General features: G+C 41.6%; 1 protein-coding gene across 1 annotated transcript; it reads right to left on the bottom strand.

The window, feature by feature from the left end:
* Positions 1-4,211: 4,211 nt before the first annotated feature.
* Positions 4,212-5,192, bottom strand: LOC123794584 (olfactory receptor 10AD1). Its single transcript, XM_045800749.2, has one exon. The coding sequence runs from the start codon at positions 5,046-5,048 to the stop codon at positions 4,212-4,214; it is 837 nt and encodes a 278-aa protein (XP_045656705.2). The 5' UTR covers positions 5,049-5,192.
* Between the last annotated feature and the right edge of the window lie 15,251 nt (positions 5,193-20,443).

A 20,443-nucleotide genomic window follows, 5' to 3' on the forward strand; every position in this document is an offset into this window, starting at 1 on the left:
AAGAGCTTTGTTATTTGGTTAATACATCAGCATTCTGCTTAAGATTTCATTGAGAAAATAGCGCTACAACACCTCCAGATACTGTGCTAAGGACTCAAAAATAAATCACAAACTAGTGGGGAAGACAGAAAAGTACATAAGTAAGAGTACAGGGTTAGGAAAATGCACAGGTTATGCAGGGAACTCAAATATAAGTCCAGTGAAACCAGAAAGGGGAAAGGGTCAAGGAAGGCTTCCTGGAGTAACTGCAAAGGGTAGGTAAGGAAGTTCCGAAGACAATGACGTTGTCCAGAAGGGAAGAGGACTCAACAAGTATCCAATTCGCTAAAAGGGGGGTTACCACCAGAAAAGAACTAGACTACCGATCGGTGGACCAGGCTAGGAGGTACGAGGACTCGCTGGAAATGGCAAAGATCCCCGCTCAGCACTGCCTCCAGCCTTGCTCCGCCCCATCCCCTCCCATCCTCAACCAGAGGGGCGCTACATTTCAACAATTCCACTCAGATGGGAGGGTATCCCAAACCTAAAATTTCCAGCGGGGGCGCCGGCTGCCGCGTCTCCCAGAATAGGTCGTATTTCCCCGAGGTCTTCTGGTTAGCTCGGTCCCGCCCGGGCGCGGCAAGGAGAAGGCGCTTATTGGTTGCCGTAACAGCGATCCGAGAGGCTGGGGAGACTGATTGGCAGTTCGTGTTTTTTTTTTTTTTTTTTTTTAAATTTTCAGCGGACCACGGCCAGTCTCCTCTAGTCCCGGTAACCTGCTCAGGGCCCAACGCCTCATGGGTAGTTTGGGCGTGTGGCTCCGAACTGTGTCGAGAGACATGGCCTCGGCTTTAGCAGGGAGGGAGCGAAAGGCGAGGTTACAGCCTGAGGGCGGGTTGAGCTGGGACTATAGCTAGAATTCCTGGGTTCCCTACCCACATTTTCAGGCCCTGGGCGCGCGCCCTCCCCCAAGTGGACTTGCACCTGCATACGCGAGAGGGCTGGCACGGGACGCGCATTTCAGAGTGATCGTTGCATTCTGGTTGTTGCAGTCACATACGTTTTCGCGGTCCCTGCGGGCTGTTCATGTGCCTCCGGGGTCCAGGGACCCGGACAGAGGCTGCGGCAGAGGACACCGCCAGGGCGGAGGCTTTTTGCGCGAGACTGCAGCCGGCGCCGAACAGCTCCTCCCACCCCGGTCCCCCGTCCTCGCCCGTCCAGGGTCGGTTCGTGCCAGGAGCCCGGTCCTCCCGGAATCCAGGGCCTTGGATGAGAAAGTGCTCGCCCTTGAGAAGATAGTTTTAGGTCGCTCAGCCTAATCGTACAGCATTCCCGGCCATACTCACCATCCGCCATAAACGTTGAAAGCATTTCAGTGACGAATCAGGCAGCTCTTAAGGCCTGGAATTACTTGTGCCTGGCCAGCGGCACCCCACCCGTCGCCGCCCCGCTCCACTTTACAATTCGCTGCTTATTCTTTAAGGCTTAGTTCTAATACCATCTCTCCCGTAGAGAGCCTGCTCCGTACTTTGTGGCAGTTATTCAATTACATCCTTAGGAGTGTAAGCTCTAGAATTGGTGCCCGAGTTAGAAATACCTTTTGAAATGTGTGATTTTGAGCAAATTACTTAACCTCTGTGAGCCTGTTTTGCCTCTCAAAATGGAGGTAATTTGGTACTTAAAGAGTTTTGTGAAGATTAAATGTAGAGCTGTTAGAACAAAAGTTCTTGATAAACGTGAACTGCTTTTATTATCTGTCCTTCCAGCGTACTTTGTATAGGCCCCTTACAACGTTTGCTCTTTATATCACCATTATTTGTTCTTGCCTGCCGTATTAAACTTTGAGCTTAAAAGCCCAAACTGTCTTGTTTATAATGTCAGTGTACAACAGTGTTGGGCAAATGTAAAGTCAAGAAATTTCTTGGAAAACTTTTTTAAAAGCACCCTTTCCTTTTTCTTTCTTTTGTTTCCTTTTTTTTCCTTTTTACTCTTAAAGGCTCTTTGAGACAGGAATTTTTCAAAACTTGGAGAAGAAGCTGAGATCCTAGGGGTAATAAGAAGCACTTCCGTTGTTCTCCATGGTAACCAAGCATGGACCAAGAAGGCCCTACCGTTCCCTTTTTGCTTGACAACTTTAGACAGGTTTCATCTTAAGTATAGGCCCCTGGCCTCTCTTTTCTCAGACCATTTATTTTAGAAAACTTTTAATTGCCAACCTTTCTCTCGCCCCCTTTTAAACACATATGAATCTCTTTTAAAGCCTTGTGCCAGTTTTAAGACCCAGGGGAAGGTCTTTCTCAATGACCTGGGAGCCATCCCTTTGAACTGTAATCCTCAGGAAGATGGCATTCCTATTTCCTAGTCTCTATAGAAGGGTAGGAGCCCAACATCAATGGGCACCTTGCTCCAACTGCAAAACTACAACCTGTAAACTTACTTTTCCTTTAAGACCAGTCACCACCCACAGGTGGCCCTACTACAGCTCTTAATAACTCTCCAGGCACTTGTTTCAGGAGAGTTGAGTTCAATTTCCTGTTGCAATAGTCTTAAATAAAGTCTTTCTTTCCTGTTTAACTTTGCCTGGTGTAATTTCTCTTAGATAATGAAAATTTTATGTTCTACGTTTATTGTTTCTTCTTAATTACACCTGTGTTTCATTTCTTCCTCGCTGCTGACTGAGGACTTCTCACACGTCCTCGGATATCTAGAGATTAACCAATTTGGATTCAAAAGATTACAACTGTGTGGAGTGAAGTTACCACGTTCAAGTCATTGCAGGAGGTAGTGTGATGTGTATGATGTGGATAGGGTAGTATATCTTTTTGAGGGAATCCTAACTGAGGTGCACTTATCTTATGGAAGTGGCACCAGAAAATAAAGAACAGACCTGCCCCCCCTTTTTAAAAGATTTTTTTAAAATTTATTTATTTGAGAGAGAGAGAGACAGTGACAGAGATAGCTAGAGAGCACAAGTGGGGAGGAGAGGGAGAAGCAGGCTCCCTCAGCAGCGAGCCTGACACAGGACTCGATCCCAGGACTCTGGGATCATGACTTGAGCCAAAGGCAGATGCTTAACCAACTGAGCCACCCAGACGTCCCTTTTCTATTATTATGAAAGGGGCATGAGGAAAAATGCAATTTTCAAAGAAAGAGAATGGCTAAAAATATAATACCCTCTCAAGGGATGTTAAATGTGGTTAAGGAGAGAAGTTAGAGGAAGTGAGAGAGGTCAGAGTTGCAAATGGAAAGGCTTCTGCAATGGTAAAGGTAGTGTGGAGAGGTGTTCCTTAAAGCACAGGAAATGAAATGTATCCGTTTAAGATGGGGAGTAAGGGGCAATAGGATTGAGTTGGAATGAAATGAAAGATGGTTGGGAAAAAAGGAAGACACTAGGGAGAGGGGAGTTAATTGAGAGTCTATGCCAGGGAAGGAAACTAGTAGTCTGAGAAGCTTGGCAGAGGCATTGACTACTTGGATCAGAAGGGAAATATCAAGCAATCTTATTACCTAGGAAACTAGAAGACTTAGGAGAAGGGGTTTGACACACTAGCCTCTCTCACCTTCCTTTCCTCAACAACACACAAGTATAAACTTAAATTGAAAGATTATTATGGTGGCAATTTAATGCCACTATAAGGTCTCCCTCATGGGCTAGTGGAGGCTAAGATATGGAATTCAGGCTGATGATCTTTTTCATTTTCTTCTTTTCTCTGACTTTTCTTAACGTCAATACTGCTCCCTAATTCCCTTTTTCTTAACTTTTCCTGCTACTTTTTCTTATGTAGAGGCCGGGTTGGTTGAAATGGATTCAGAATATGAGAGTGGAATGTGGGAAAGAAAAGACGACTAGAATGGCAAGTTGAATGAGAAGAAAACTTTACTCCTAAATGTGTATGCAAAACTCAGGCTGGGAATAGCATGTAAAAGTGCTGTACAAATAAAATGAAATGGAGTTAAGTGCATTAATGTCTTTAAGATCCTGTTGTGACAACATAGAAGAAAAACATAGGGAAGTCTCAAACTATCCTGAGAAAGGACCAAGAGAAAACAACACTTGAAGTGAAATCAGACAGAAGAGCATTAGATATTGACATGATCTTCCAGATCTGATGGTAGTAGGAAGAAAACTATGAATGCTCCTTCCTAGAGCCTTTCAGCACTGAAGAATTATCCAATTGTCAGGGCTGGGGCGACGGGGGTGGGGGGGAGCTTCTCTTCCAGGAGGCTTCTCACTAGACAGCCTCTGCCTGGGCCAGGCTGGTCCTCCCAAGGGCCCTCACCATGGCCCCCTTCATTTCCTTGTTTCGAAAACTATAGATGATGGGGTTGCACATGGGGGTGATGATGGTGTAGAGGAGGGAGAAGGGCTTGTCTTTGTCAGGGCCATGTGTGCTGCGAGGGTTCATATAAGAGAACATGGCTGAGGTGTATAAAAAGATGACCACAGTCAGGTGGGAAGAGCAAGTAGAGAAGGTCTTTCCACGACCTGAGGAGGAGGCTCTGCCAAGGATGGAGGCCAGGATACGAGCATAAGAGATGACAATGAGCACCATGGGGCTGAGCAGCACCACGATGGCATCGGCAAAGATCATCTTCAGACTAAACTGGGGATCTCCACAAGAGAGAGCGATCACTATGGGGGCCTCACAGAAGAAGTTTTCTATGTGGTTGTCTCTACAGAAGGGATTCCGGAATGACATATACTCAAGAAAGATGCCATTGATCAGCCCAAAGAACCAGGCAGTACTCACCAGCTTCATGCAGACCTGCCGGCTCATGATCTGGGCATAGCTGAGTGGGTGGCAGATGGCAACATAACGGTCATAGGCCATAAAAGCCAAGAGGATGCACTCGGCCACTCCCACGCAGAAGACCAAGTACATCTGGGTCGAGCAAGAGACAAAGGAGACAATGTGGTTCTTGACCACCAGGTGGATCAGCATCTGTGGGATGGTGGTGGTGATGAAGCAGACATCCAGGAAGGATAGGTGGCCAAGGAAGAAGTACATGGGGCTGTTGAGCCTGGGGTCTGTCCAGGTGATGAAGATGATGAGGCCATTCATGGCCATGGCAAGGCTGTAGAGGGCTAGGAAGAGGGCAAAGAGCAATGCCCGCGTGGAAGAGGAGCTCTGCTCAAAGCCCACGAGGATAAACTCTGCCACTGTGCTGCCATTCCTTAGGTCCACTGTCTTGGACCTGCTTGAGGAGGGAGGACAGGAAAAGCACAGGTGAGATAGCCGTAGGGGAAGTAAGGTACTCACTTGCACCCAGAGATCCAGCTATAAAAGAACAATGAGTGACGGTAAATGTCTTGGAACTTTAGTAAACTATGTAATTGGCAATATGTGGGCAGTGAAGTTGCCAGGGTCACCACAGGCTGCATACATGGAGTTGCAATATCAAAAATTGAGGAAGCGATGGTTATACTTTATTCTGGTTTGGTCAGGCCTCAAATGAAGTACTGCATCTGCTCCAGGGCCCTAAATATTGAAGGACTAGCCACTAACCAAAATGTGTTCAGAGGTGCAAAACTAAGATGGTTGGGCCTGGAACCCATGCCAAATGAGGAAAGGTTTAAGAAACTGAGGAATGGAGTATTTGAGGGAAGGGCATGGTGGTTGTTAGCTCATAGAAGAGCATATTTAGGAAGCACGTGGGAGATGTTTAAAGACATATGTTTCTAGAAGAAGAAAGTGCTTAGTCTAGTGTATGTATTTTAAACGATAAATGGGTTGAAGTTTCAGAGGAAACAGGTAACATTCTAGCCCTCAGCATTGCCTCTTAGGTGAGAATGATTTGTATTACTCTGGAAACAGCCATGCTTACCAGTCATCCACCCTCTTTCCAGACTCCCTCTCCCAGTGGTTGGTGCTGCTGCATCGACCACCCACGCAGCGCATGCTGGAGTTGGGGCCTGGTTGTGAGCTCTAGCGTGCTTTCCTAATAGGAGAAGTTTTCCTACAGGGGTTGGAACTCAGGGCTAAGCACTTTTGGGTGGAAAGGATGCAACCATTGCTGAGACAAGGGAAGCTATGAGCAGGGCACAAATTCAGCCTTTCTGGAATGGACCTTCTGAAAACTTTGATCTGTCCCTTTGCTTCCAGGATAAGTCTTGTTCTTTTCCCATGATCAGAGAATGAGCATTCAGAATTCTCATGTTCTTTTCTCATTATTGTAACTTTTAGGAAGTCATTATGTTCATAGTAAATCTCTCTTGTGCTCTTCATCTTGTCTTGGAGTTAGGATATCAGATAGATCCCTTCCACTTTCAGATGCTTAGAGATGGTTAGTATATTCCTTCTTAACCTTTAGTTCCTCCAACTACTCTTCTTCATTTCCTTTTCTCTCACTCCTTTTTCTACACACTCTTACTCTACCCCCTCTGGTAGTCTTTCCCCCTTTTTTCTCCACTTCCTCTTCTCACTCTTTTCTTCTCCCTCTCCCTTTCTCATATTTGGTGTGGCTGTCTGCCATTCAGCTACTTCTGGTTGGACTCCCCTCTCTTCTCCATGTCTTTAAACATCTCATGTTGCCTATCTTAATTTTAGAAGAGACCTACCCTGTTACTGCCACTCCTTCCCACATTGGATTCCCTGTAGGTGATTTCCTGATAGGTCAAGGCAGTAGGCCATTCCCGTCATCTGTACTTTGGAATGCTCCCCTAGAACTTGTACTTCGAGTTTCTCCTTTTCAGGGCCACGAAAAGGCAGGGAGGGTCAGAGAGCAATGTTTAACCCAAGACATGGCCTGGAATCATGGGCCCAGTGGACATGTTAGAGTCAAGGTCTGAGTCTGGGCAAGGGAAGGCGGTGAGCTATACTCCAGACAAGCCTGGGACTTGTCCAAGAAGAAACTAGGTTCAACCTAAGAAAGCACTAGGATCTATAGGAATATATAAATGCTTATTGTGGTTCACTGTGCCAGGAAGAACGCTCCCTGATACCTGGCATCTAGCGTCCTGTTAACCACTGGGGTTAACCAGTCAAGCATTTGCATAAATAAATAGGACAGTGACTTGAAAATCACATCCTACCTCATTCTGTTGCTTGGCTGGTAATGATGCTTATCACTGAATCACTGCAGCAAACAATAGAGAAAATCCCATGGTGTTTGAAGAAGAACTGTTCCAGGGAGGATGGTCCGACCTGGTGGGCCACTCTGGAAGAGAGTTGTGGTGATGACCTCGTTAGTTCTTCAACATCCATACCACAGATGATGAATGTTTACTTAAATAAAAATACCAAGTTACATACGTACTGCACTTTAACTGTCACATATTCCACTTGTTAATAAGCTTACTTGGTTCCACTTTTCCATAGCGTATGTTTTGACCTTCTCAGGACCTTTAATTTTGTCCCAGGGCTAACTGAATTTTAGCACCTTGACTTGAAAACCACATGCTCTCTTAATTGTTACTTGAGGAAACACCAGCAAGAGAATAAGAAAACATTCATTTTCCTTTAGTGCAGACAATCTCATATTATTCTATAACATAAAACGTGTCCTTGCGGTTGTTTCTGACAAAGAATTCTCTGAGCCTGGACATCAGAAATTGTTGCTATGGGCTCTAAACCTACTTGTGAACCTCTAAAATATATTTTTATTGGTGGCCTCAGTCATGGCCATCATAATATTTAAATTGATATCTCACTGTTTTCAGAAAGCTATATACATATATACGTATGAGATTTCTCTGTTAAACCAGAAGCAGATCATGGGATTTTCTTCTGCCAAGGGTACAGATATAAAATAAATAACCACTCATGACCCCTTGGACTTCTTGTTTAAAGAGTCAAGGGTCTGTAATCTCATTTAAATTAACAATAGTTTATAAAGTAGTTCACACATGCCATGACTTTTAATTGTAATTTAAGGATATAATTTAATCTCATCGAAGAATGTCTGTGAAGTTATGTTGGACAATGTAGCTGAACACAGTTTGGCAAGGAGAGAGGAACAGGGAATAAGTTTTCGGCTGTGGGTCTAGACTGGCTTCAGAGTTGACTAATTAACCTACTGTTCTGATTCCTTTTAACACCACTTGCAAGGAAAATAGAACTGTTTCAAAGTTCAAAGAGCCTCTTGGAAGAGCAGTCAACATGAAGGTGGAAGTAGGACTGTTTTAATATCTTACACCCTGTGGTTAACTGTAGACTTAATGGGGTTGGAGGACACATTGCTAGATATTGTTAGGGGTGGGGTAGGTGGGAAATAAGTTCTTCCATATTCCTGATGTTTCCTTCCACATGGATGAAACTGTGATAGCATAACACCCTTGAGCTTTCTCTTCTTCATTCCACCATTCCATGGGGAGTGGAGCGGCTTCCCAGATTGGTGATTTTAGAAGGAGAAACTGAACACGTGTTTTCTATCCCTTTCCTCTCACCTTCTCCTTGGAAGTGAGTGGCCTTCTCCCAGGCAGGTTCTACCCATTTGGGGAGGCTTTGTGGCTGTACAGTCCTGCCAGTTACTGGGGAATAGGTTTGTCTGTCTAACTCTCTGCTTCTGGATTAGGAAGTCCAATTGCTCCAATGTCTGCTTTGTTATTAGTAAAGGTGATGTTTTAACCTCCACCTGCAGACTCTGTCTTATTTCTTAGATGATTCAGAACCAGATGGGAAGAGCGGTATTATTTACTGGACCCCTCAAAATCCCTAACGATTATTATTAGTAATATGATCACTTATATGGAAATAAAATTTAAACAAAGAAACATGCTAGAGCCTTGATTATAACGACAAGAAACCATGAAGTCACAGTGATGTCTGGGAAAGAGCCTGAGAGGGAAGAGTTCTGCTAATACACGTATGCTGAATGCTCAAGGTATAGTGCTGGTGAGTTCAGGGAGAGAAGTCTATGTTCCTTGATCACAGGAGCACAATGAACAACGTGTGCTACTGTAGACTAGACAGGTGGGAAAATGCCTCATTGTAAGGTTAAGATTCTGATTCCTGTCTTACTTACTGAAGAGGAGCAGGACACTGTTGAATACATTCAACAGTTTTAGCCACAACCTTCCTGTAGCCTTCCTAGCATGCTATGACCACAGGAAAGACAATACGACACAGCACTGTATTGTTCATTTATTCTGGAGAGTATGTTTGTTTTAGGAATGAGATTGGTTCATTTAGTTGTAAATGAACTCATCAGCCTTGTTTAAATTAGGTAGATTCTTAGAAAGCTTCAGCTTCTGTGAGGCTTGGCTATCTACTTGCAGGTCTGCTGTAAATAAAATGTGCCTCTAGTAATTTCAATTCTAACACAGCTTGAAATCTGGCTTCTCTTCCGCATACTCTAGCCCCTTCATTTTTTTTTTATAATGATTTTTTATTATATTATGTTAGTCACCATACAGTACATCCCTGGTTTTCGATGTAAGGCTCGATGATTCATTAGTTGTGTATAACACCCAGTGCACCATGCAATACGTGCCCTCCTTACTACCCATCACCGGTCTATCCCATTCCCCCACCCCCCTCCCCTCTGTAGCCCTCAGTTTGTTTCTCATAGTCCATAGTCTCTCATGTTTCATTCCCCCTTCTGATTACCCCCCCTTTCTTTATCCCTTTCTTCCCCTACTGCTCATTCTAGTTCTTATGTTCCATAGATGAGAGAAATCATATGATAGTTGTCTTTCTCTGCTTGACTTATTTCACTAAGCATTATCTCCTCCAGTGCCGTCCATGTTGTAGCAAATGTTGAGAACTCATTCTTTCTGATTGCTGAGTAATATTCCATTGTATATATGGACCACAACTTCTTAATCCAGTCATCTGTTGCAGTAGCCCCTTCATTTTCTGGATTAAATACATAATTTCATGACTGAAAGCCAAAAAGCACTATTTTTCTGAGCAGAAATACTTTATGGTGGATATATTTATCCTGGGGATCATGGAGCTCTAGGGAGTCAGAAGATATGTTTCAGTGTGTCTGTGCACCTCTGAAATGCTATATGAAAACATGTGTGCATGAGAGCATTTTTCTTGAGAGTAAAATGAAGAAAAACATATTTGTTGGTATGGTTGTTGTGAAGACTAAGAGGAAATTTATTCATTCAACCAAAAATGTGTGTGTGTGTAAATATGTATAAATGTAAATCACATAGAACAGTATTTGTAGTAGGGGAAGTGCTCAACAAATCTAAAGTTTCCTTTTCTAGGTCATTGGATAAATAAAAAATATTAGTTAAGACATTTACATTTTTAAATGTCAGTAATCCTCAAAATGCCTGAAGCCTTTTAAAAACTGAATCCGCAAATTAAAAATTATTTCTAAGCATTGTTAAGTTCTGGCAGAACATACAGTACGGTTGTGGGTAGAGATATTTTACAACTTAACTGTGCTATGATATGGTTAAGAGCTCCTACAGGGCATCAATAAAATACTGCGGTATCTCAGAGTAATAAAATAATGAAATACTCAAGGAAAAAGTGTGTAAGAGGAAAAAACATCAACTCCAGAAAAAGATCTGCTAATGACTGACGGATTCAGAGGTTGTTCTTGAAAAGTGCATTTTTATAAAAGGAAAAATGGCCAATGTAAGTGGAAGCATGGATTAAGCCCAGAAAGCCTGAAACTGAAGGTTGAAATTATACCCAAACTTTAAGGAAGACTTTAAGAGGTAGAAAGTGGCCCTAAAAAGATGTTCTTTCAGTAAATTGAGTTATCAGTAGATATGTGATTATTGTGATATACAGGATAGATTCAGTGATGAAAACCAGTTTCTCCTCAATATTTAATAAGGAAGATAGAAACTCCTGTCCAAAACTGGACAACGCCTGGATCCACTGGAGGCCCCAAATTCCATAATGGATGATACTCAGTAATTTTGAAGTCAAATTTATAAAATAAAAAATTTTAATTCATTGGGGCTTCTTTGAGAATTGAGTGAAGATTTCCACTGCTTCTCAAGGCTGAGAACTAAGAGCCAGGCTGAAAACTCGCCTAATTCAATAAGATTAGATCAGCAGTCAGCCTTTAGGAAGAAGGCAAAGGCATCCACCCTCCTGATTCCAGCTCAGACAAGCTACAGTTCCCCTAAAGTGGATACTCAATTTCTTTTTGTTAACTAACAATGAGGATTTAGAAATCAGATTTGAAAAAGCCAAAGAAGGGCCATTAACCATTCAAAAATATAGACCTGAGGGTTGCAGAAAGGGAGGTGGGTGGGGGGCTGGGGTAACTTGGTGATGGGCAATAAGGAGGGCATGTGATGTGATGAGCACTGGGTGTTATATGCAACTAATGGATCATTGAACATTATATCAAAAACTAATGATGTACTACACATTGGCTCATTGAATTTAAATAAAAAAAGAAAAAAAGATACAGACCTGTTGAAAACCTCTAGATAGGAATGAAGGTGAGCCCCAGAATTAGCCTTGCTAAAAGAGAAGGGCAACCAGGATCTAGAGTTCCTTGTTAGTGAGACGGAGTTCATCCACAACCAGAGATCAAGAAGAATACACAAGTTGCAGAGCTGTTTGGAAGATTTTGCCACCTGTCTGTGGAGGAAGAGAACCAAGTAGTTCTATCTAGCTGGATGGTGTCTCACACCAGGAACACTAGAAAGACAGTAACCTACAGTGAGACTCTTTACCAGGAGCAAAAAAGTGAAATTAGAAAGACCTTGTAAGACCAAAGCCATTGTCTGCCAGGCCTACTCTGCATCCTACTGCACTAGCCCCATCAATACAAAGATAGCCCAGGCCCTTACCAAACAAATCCTTACATGGCCAGAAAAAAAAATTGTTTTCCTTCTGATTTGGTGCATTATTCAGAATGCCTGTAATTGTGGCATTTCTAAAGATTTTTTAAGAAAGATTTTATGTATTTATTTATTTGAGAGAGAGTGCAAGAGCAAGAACACAAGCAGGGGTGGAAGGAAGGGGCAGAGGGAGAGGGAGATCCCCAGGGCCTTGGGGCTTGATCCCAGGACGTTGGGATCACAAACTGGCCAAAGGCAGATGCTTAACCAACTGAGCCACCCAGGTGCCCCTATAGATTTTAAAATTTGGAAGTAACTTTGGAACTCCACGATTTTCACTAACGCAGCTGTATGAAATTTGAGGAATTTGGAAATAAAATGGGAAGGCAACAGAAAAGAAATTTTTGCCATGTAGAGCCTAATAAAGTTGTACAGACAAAAGCAAAGGGACCCATGGCTGAGAAGATATTTGGAGGACAGATGTAAATGACTTTTAAGGAAGGACAACTACTCTCAGTGTGAGTCCCTAGAGGCCTCTGCTGGCAACTCTGTTACAACTTAGCAACCCATTTCAATGTCTTAGGAACTCACTTCAGAAGCGTTTCTCTAGACCTACCATTTTCCCTCTTTTCTCTTCTAAGTTCATTCCCAAACCCCTTTTCTTAAGTAAGATGGACACTGAGTAGTCTCTTTGCTCCTCACCGGGCCTTCTCAACAACGGGCTTGCAGCAGAGATTTTATCCCATTGAGGTAAATTGTAGAAATGTTCTAAATTCTCTCATTGTTTCTCTCTTAGTCTTCTGCCTTCCTTCTGCCTCAGAAACCACATTGCTTTGCTCCTGGATCCACTTGAATCTCTCCATATCTCTCTGAAACTGAGGCTCTCTGAAGTACCTGCAGTCCCTGACGATGACCTGGCCAAGGCCAAGTGGTTATAAATGTGCCAATGCTGGGCATGCCAGATGCCTGTCATGGGCTAGATTCCTGTGATGTCCAAAAGGTAAATGTAGGCCACACGTTCTCCCAGAGGACCCTTCTTATTGATCTGCAGTAATGGGAGACACCATAAATAATGGAATTACCAAACATAACCTCAATTTCATATCATAGCTGAAGTTCTAACTCCATATTTTGCCTGCCTCCATCTCCTGAGACTTGCTCTTCCATGTCCTTATCCATTGACTCTCTGAGCCCTAATGTGAACTTACAATTCAGTTAGAAGCTATAATGAAACCAGAGTACACGTGCTGCTCTTCTCCCTTAACACAGTCACCTTCAATATGGAAACTTAACGAGTAAAACAACCAAGAAACCAAGGGAAAGAGAGAGGAAATGATAATGCAAAGGTATGCCTAATGATCTTCCTCTGAATGTTGAGGGCCTGTGTATATGTCCAAAGAGGGATGAATAACAAATTGAAGAGGAGAATTTAGCAGTCAAGAATTATTGAACTTCGGCAGATTGGATAATTTCGGCTGTTCGGTGGCATTAGTTAATCTGAGCTATTTTGCTATTTAAAATGCCTGAAAGAAACTTGGAATGACTCTAAATAGGTCAGAGAAGAAAGAGAAAAAGTGAGAGATAGTGGGGGGGGGGATGCCTACCAATTGAATAGAAGAGAACAAAGCTAAAGCACAGAAAGATTCCTGCACTAAGAAATGGATGATTTTAAAGGTGAATAGTTACATATTTAGAGACTCAAAAACCATCTGGAATTTATCTATCATCTTATAGGGAAGCAGTGAGGCTAGAACGGTAAAGTACAGGCACTTTGGAGGCAGGCATACCTGAAATTCAGCCTTGGCATTGTCACTTATTATAACGTGGAGTTGGTTAGCTGAGACACAGGCTTTTTTCTCCTACAAAACAAGGATTAACTAAAATAACACGTAATTAGAGGGTGCCACAGATTAGACAATAAACAAACATTAGCTTTGATCTCTGTTTCCTCTCCCTCTCCCTGTGGTTTCACTTCACATGTGGAAGGAATACTGTAAAGATCTGGCCAGCTTCCCACATGCAGAAACCCAGAGAAAGAGGAGGCTCTCCTCCATCCTAATGGTTCCTGCCTCTCCCTACCCAGAGGGTCTTTCATCTCACTCAGTTTTTCCCCCCGATATATGTGAGTCCCATTTTCTCTTAATCTGGCTTCCAGAAACATTGCAAAAAATATCAGCCTCAAACTCTGTGCACAATTTCTAGGGGAGGATCATCCTCGAGTCACTTCTTAGCCTCTCTTTCTCCAGGGAACAAGAAAGAAAAATGCCAGATAAACAGAAAATACGGACACACATAAACACATAGAGGAAGGGTTGGAAAAAGAAAGATATGAGAAAAAGTAATCCTGGAGATAGTGGAGAGATCCCATCCACACAAAACAAAAAAAGAAGGAAAAATGTTAAAGCCAAAGAGAGAATTAGAGAGACTGAAACAGAGAGAAGGAAATAGGAAGAGTGTGCATATGTGACAAGATGATGTATACGTGGAAAAGTGATGAACCGGTGGGTCTTTGGGGGAGGGAATAGAGAGAAACATACCAGGAGACAGAGAAGTAAGGACCCAAATCTTGGCACAGAAAAAAATGAGACGAAAAGCTAAAAGTGGAAAAAGAGACTGAGAGGCTGACCAGGCAGGCTGGGCATGGCTCCCTGCTCATGTAGAATCAGAACTAAATAGCCAGGTACTAGGGTTCTGCTCCTTCAAGTTCTAGAAATGAAAGATTGACCTTCTGGATTGTCTCCCTCTCTGCAGCAATTAGAGACATGTCTTCACAAACCAGACCGGCCCCACCAGACACATGCAAGCCAGGTGCCCCTCAGCCAGAGCCATGAGGGCTTGTGGGTGGACTCTGAGAGCCTGATGGAACCTCAGAGGGGTGATCGAGAGAAGAGAGTAGCTGGGAGAGAACTGGAATAGCGTAGACAGTGCTAGGCATCTAGAGAGGGAGAAAGGGACAAGGTGGAGGTAAATGGAGTTTCCTTCATAACCTCTTTGTGCAGAGCCCTGGGGTGATCGGAACACAACTGGTCATTGAGGGAGCCAGGGGGTATTCATCTCTGATGGATGCCAACCAAGTCAGGGTCAGCTTTCAGTGCAGAAGTGAGCACATTCACTGACCTTCTCCACGGGCTTTGGTACATGAAGGTGATGACATTGGCTGTGCTGATCTCAGGCCCAGAGGAGCGATCCACAGGCACAGAGTGAGGGTGCAGTGAATTCTGCTGCAAACCAGCAGCTTGATTATAGGGCAAAAAGGACATGCACACAGGCAGGCGTGAGCTTCTAACTGGTTCCTGTTGGGATCCAAGTGTAATAAGGCCAACTATCTCTTGTGAAGTGTTACCATTCTAACTGGATCCCTGGGGAAAGTCTTATAACAGTTCATTCCAAGGCTCCCTAATGAGGCTATGTCCATGGCAGGTGGCCTGGAAGGTCTAGAATAGTCTCAGGTTTTCCCAGGAAAGTTCTAGTCCGTTTACCAGGTAACTTGATAGACAAGGGGGCCTGGCAAGTATCACTACCCCCGTGTCCTCAGCTTCAAATCTGGGAGCCCTTTAACTCTGGTCTACCAATTTTATTTTGAATTAATTTTCTAGTTAGGGGCTCTGATGACATAGGCAGCATTCCTTGTGTACCCAATTAAATACTTTTTCGTATCATTATGCTACATTCAACACAATAATAAACACTGGCTGTGTACCCACTCTGCTCTAGTCACCTTATTCAACACTAACTACCATCCTCTACCTTTTCCTTATCACACTTCCTTTCTTGAAATCTGGAAGAACCTTCTTTCTCCTGATCCATCCACTGTTCTTCCAAAATCCTGCCTGCCTAGCACTGAATTTGAATCTGCCTAACCCAAAGAACTTCAGTCGTCCTCACATCCCCTCAATCCTCTAAAGCTCCTCTTTCTACTCCTAGAGAGCCTGGACTCTTGTAAAACTGAATTTATGATGCTTGTGTCCTGACTCATTCTAAAGGTGTGGGATGGCTTTTTCTCTGCACTCTACCATACACTTCCACCACCATCACCAAGTCTTGGTCTTACAAAATCTAATTTAATTGGGGCATTTTTGGACCATAACTCAGTTTGGAGGAAGACACGATTTTAAGGCATAAGGCACAAAAACTAAGCTTCAGGACACTGAACTTTGCAGTACAAGATGTCTGACATTCCTTCAGATATCCATCCAAAAACTTCTGAAAAAAAAAAAAAGCGCCAACTTGTCAAGTTCTTTAAAAACAGCTATTTTTATACCTTCAATTGATATGCTAAGAAGGAAGGTTACTGGTCTCCTCACTTCCCTATACCTCTCGTCCACAACATTTTATGACCAAATTCCAACCCAAACATGGGGTTTTTCATTCAAACCCCAAATTTGGGTGAGAAAATAATTATAGTTGATCCTGGGACAACTTAGGGGTTAGAGACACCACCCCTGTGTGCAGTCAGAAATCTGCATAAAACTTTAACTCCCCAAAACTTAACAATAGCCTACTGTTGACTGGAAGGCTTATAATCACATAAACAGTAGATTAACACATATTCTGTATATTATAGGTATTATATATTGTATTTGCACAATAAAGCAAGCTAGAGGAAAGAGAATGTTATCAAGAAAATCCTTAGGAAGAGGAAATACATTTAGAGTACTGTACTGTAAAAAGTCCATGTGTAAGAGCCCTTGCACATGTCAGACCTGTGTTGTTCAAGGATCACTTGTAAATCAAAAACAGGGATGTCAAAAGTGGTATAATTTCTAGAGCCATTAGGGCAGCATTGTTAACTCGATCCTATGTGAGGTAAGTCTCTATATTATAATTTCCATTTATTTAGAGTTTCTCTAGTGACATTCCATAAATTTATATGCATCTTTCCATGAAGGATTGACCGTGTTCAGTTGGGTTATTCTTATGTACTTTATATTTTGGATACTATTTAAAGTGGTATCTTAAAATTTCAATTTCCTAATATGTTTGCAGGCATATAGAATGCAATTCAGTTTTTGTGTATCAATTTTGTGTCCGGTAACCTCATTAAAACCTATGAATTTTAATAAGTTATCTGTGCATTCTTTTAGTTTTTCTATGAAGACCACCATACGTCATCTGAAAATGAAGACAGTTTTGCATTTTCATTTCCAGTTCTTATACCAATTACCTATTTCCCTTGCTTTATTGTCCTTTCTAGGATCTTCAATACAATCTTAAGTATGTATACACGATGGAATATTACTCAGCCATCAAAAAATGAAATCTTGCCATCAGCAACGATGTGGATGCAATTAGAGGGTATCATGCTAAATGAAATAAGTCAGTCGGACAAAGACAAATACCATATGATTTCACTGATATGGGGAATTTAAGAAAGAAAAGAGATGGACATATGGAAAGGGCGAAAAGAAAAAAAGGAGAGAGGGAAACAAGCCATAAGGGACTCTTAATGATAGAGAACAAACAAGGGCTGATGAAGGGAGAGTGTGGGGATGGACTAGAAGGGTGACAGGTATTAAGGAGGGCACTTGTTGTGATGAGCACTGGGTGTTATATGTAAGTGACAAATCACTGAATTCTACTCCAGAAACCAGTAACTAATATTGCCAACTAAAATTTAAATGAAATAAAATACAATCTTGAATAAAAGTAGGGATAATGATTACTTAGGCTTATTTATGATCTGAGGGCAATTTTAATGTTTCACTTTGGGAGAAGGATATTTGCTGTTGAGTTTTGGTGTATAATCACTTTAATAGCTTAAGGAAGTTCATTTCTATTCCTGGTCTGCTGAGAAGTGTTTTTTTTTTTTTTTAAATTATAACCAGGTATACATGTTTAATAAAACAGATGCCTTTCCTGCATCTACTGAGATGAGCATGTGGTTCTTCTTCATTTGTGTGTTAATCTAGTCATTTACATAATTCATTTTCTGATGTGCAGTCAACTCTGAATTACTGGAATAAACTCAACTTTGTTCACGACATAAGCTATTATATTTTTAATACATTGTGGGAGACAGTTTTCTTTAAGGATTTTGCAACTATGAGAGTGAGATTAGTTGATTTTGTCTTTATTAAGTTTTGGTATTGAAGTTATCACTTAAAAAGTTGAGGTGTTTCCCTCTTTTTCCAGTTATCTAAAATTAGAGTACTTTTCCTTGATTGATAGTATTTGCCTTAAGATCCTATGTCTGGTTCTTTATTTATAGAAATATTATAGAAATATTTTTTCAAGTTTTTATTTCAATTCTAGTTAGTTAACATATATGGTAAATTTGGTTTCAGGTAGAATTTAGTGATTCATCACTTACATAAAACACCCAGTGCTCAGCACAACAAGTGCCCTCCTTCATATGCATCACCCATTCAGCCCACACCCCACCCACCTCCCTCCATCAACCCGCAGCTTGTTCTCTTTAGTTAAGAGTCACTTATGGTCTGCCTCCCTCTCTCTTTTTCCCCCCTTTCCCTATGTTCATCTGTTTTCTTTCTTAAATTCCACATATGATTGAAATCATATAGTATTTGTCTTCCTCTGACTTGTTTCGCATAGCATAGTACCCTCTACCTCCGTTCATGTCATTGCAAACGGCAAGATTTCATTCTTTTTGATGGCCGAGTAATATTTCATCATATATATCTCCACGTATATGTATACACCACATCTTCTTTATCCATTCATCATTCAGTGGACCCTCGGACTGTTTTCATAGTTTGGCTATTGTTGATAATGCTGCTATAAGCATTGGGGTGCATGTACCCCTTCAAATCAGTATTTTTGTATCCTTTGGGTAAATACCTAGTAATGCAATTGGTGGGTCGTAGGGTAGTTCTATTTTTACCTTTTTGAGGAACCTCCATATGACAATAGCAAAAATGAACTATTGGGACTTCATCAAGATACAAAGCTCTGCACAGTGAAGGAAACAATCAACAAAGCTAAAAGACAACCTAGGGAATGGGAGAAGATATTTGCAAATGACATATCTGATAAAGGGTTAGCATCCCAAATCTAGAATTTTAAAAATTTTAAATTACAGTATAGTTAACGTATCGTGCTATATTAGTTTCAGGTGTACCTCACAGTAATTCAAGCGTCCCATAGAGTGACGGTACCATCTAGTACCATATAGTGATATATCTATCACCCAGTGCTCATCACGACAAGTGCACTCCTTGATTCCCATCACCTATTTTACCCATCACTCTACCCACCTCCCCTCTGGTAAGCATCAGTTTGTTCTCTATATCTAAGAGTCTGTTTCTTGGTTTGTCTCTCTCCTTATTTATTTTTTAAATCTTTGCTCTTTTTTTTGTTTCTTAAATTCCACCATGAGTGAAAGCATATGGCATTTGTCTTTCTCTGACTGACGTATTTCACTTATTTCGTTTAGCATTATACTAGCATTATACTATACCTAGAGCTCCATCCATGTTGTTGCAAGTAGTGAGATTTCATTCTTTTTTATGGCAGAAAATACTGCATTGTGTATATATACCCCATCTTCTTTATCCATTCATCTCTCCATAGACACTTGGGATGTTTCCATAATTTGGTTATTGTAAATAATGCTGATAGAAACATGTATTATCCCTGCACGTATCCTCCCTGCAATGCATTATCCATATGAATTAGTTTTGTTTTTGTTTTTGTTTTTTGGGTAAATACCCAGTGGTGGGATTACTGGATTGTAGAGTAGTTCTACTTTTAAATTTTTGAGGAATCTTTAAACTGTTTTCCACAGTTGCTGCACCAGTTTGCATTCCCACCAACAGTGCAAAAGGGTTCCTTTTTCTGCACATCCTTGCCACACTTGTTGTTTTTTGTGTCTTTGATGTTAGCAGTTCTGACAGGTGTGAGCTGATATCTCATTGTAGTTTTGATTTGCATTTCCCTAATGATGAGTGATGTTGAGCATCTTCTCACATATCTGTTGGCCATGTTGCTATCTTCTTTGGAGAAGTGTCTGTTCATGTCTTCTGCCCATTTTTTAATTGGATTATTTGTTTTTTGGGTGTTGAGTTGGATCAGTTCTGTACAGATTTTGGACACTAACCCTTTATCAGATATGTCATTTGCAAATCTCTTCTGTTTGGCTGGGTGCCTCTTATTTTGTTTTGTCAATTGTTTCCTTTGCTGTGCAGAAACTTTTATTTTGATGGAAAACCAATAGTTTATTTTTGCCTTTATTTCCTGGCCTCAGGAGACATAGCTGGAAAAATGTTGCTATGGCTGGTATCAGAGAAGTTACTGTCTGTGCTCTTTTTATAATTTTTATGGTTCCAGGTCTCCCATTTAGGTCTTGACTCCATTTTGAGTTTAGTTTTGTGTATGGTGTAAAAAGTCGTCCAGTTTCATTCTTTTGCATGTAGTTGTCCGGTTTTCCCCACACCATCTGTTGAAGAGAGTGCCTTTTCCCCATCGGATATTCTTTCCTGCTTTATCTCAGGATTAGTTTCCCATATAATTATGGGTTTATTTCTCAGTTTTCTATTCTGTTCCATTGATCTATGTGTCTATTTTTGTGCTAGTACCAGAATGTTTTGGTTACTGGAGCTTTGTAATATAACTTTAAGTCTGGAATTGTGATACCTCCAGCTTTGCTTTTCTTTTCCAAGATTGCTTTGGCTATTTGGGGCCTTGGTGGTTCCATATACTTTTTAGGATTTTTTGTTCTAGTTCTGTGAAAAATGTTGTTGGTATTTTGATAGGGATTGCATTAAATGTGTAGATTGCTTTGGGTAGTATGGACATTTT

Source organism: Ursus americanus, chromosome 25 (genome assembly GCF_024610735.1).
Source record: "Ursus americanus isolate L20-20 chromosome 25, mUrsAme1.1.p, whole genome shotgun sequence".
NCBI classification, from domain to species: Eukaryota; Metazoa; Chordata; class Mammalia; order Carnivora; family Ursidae; genus Ursus; species Ursus americanus.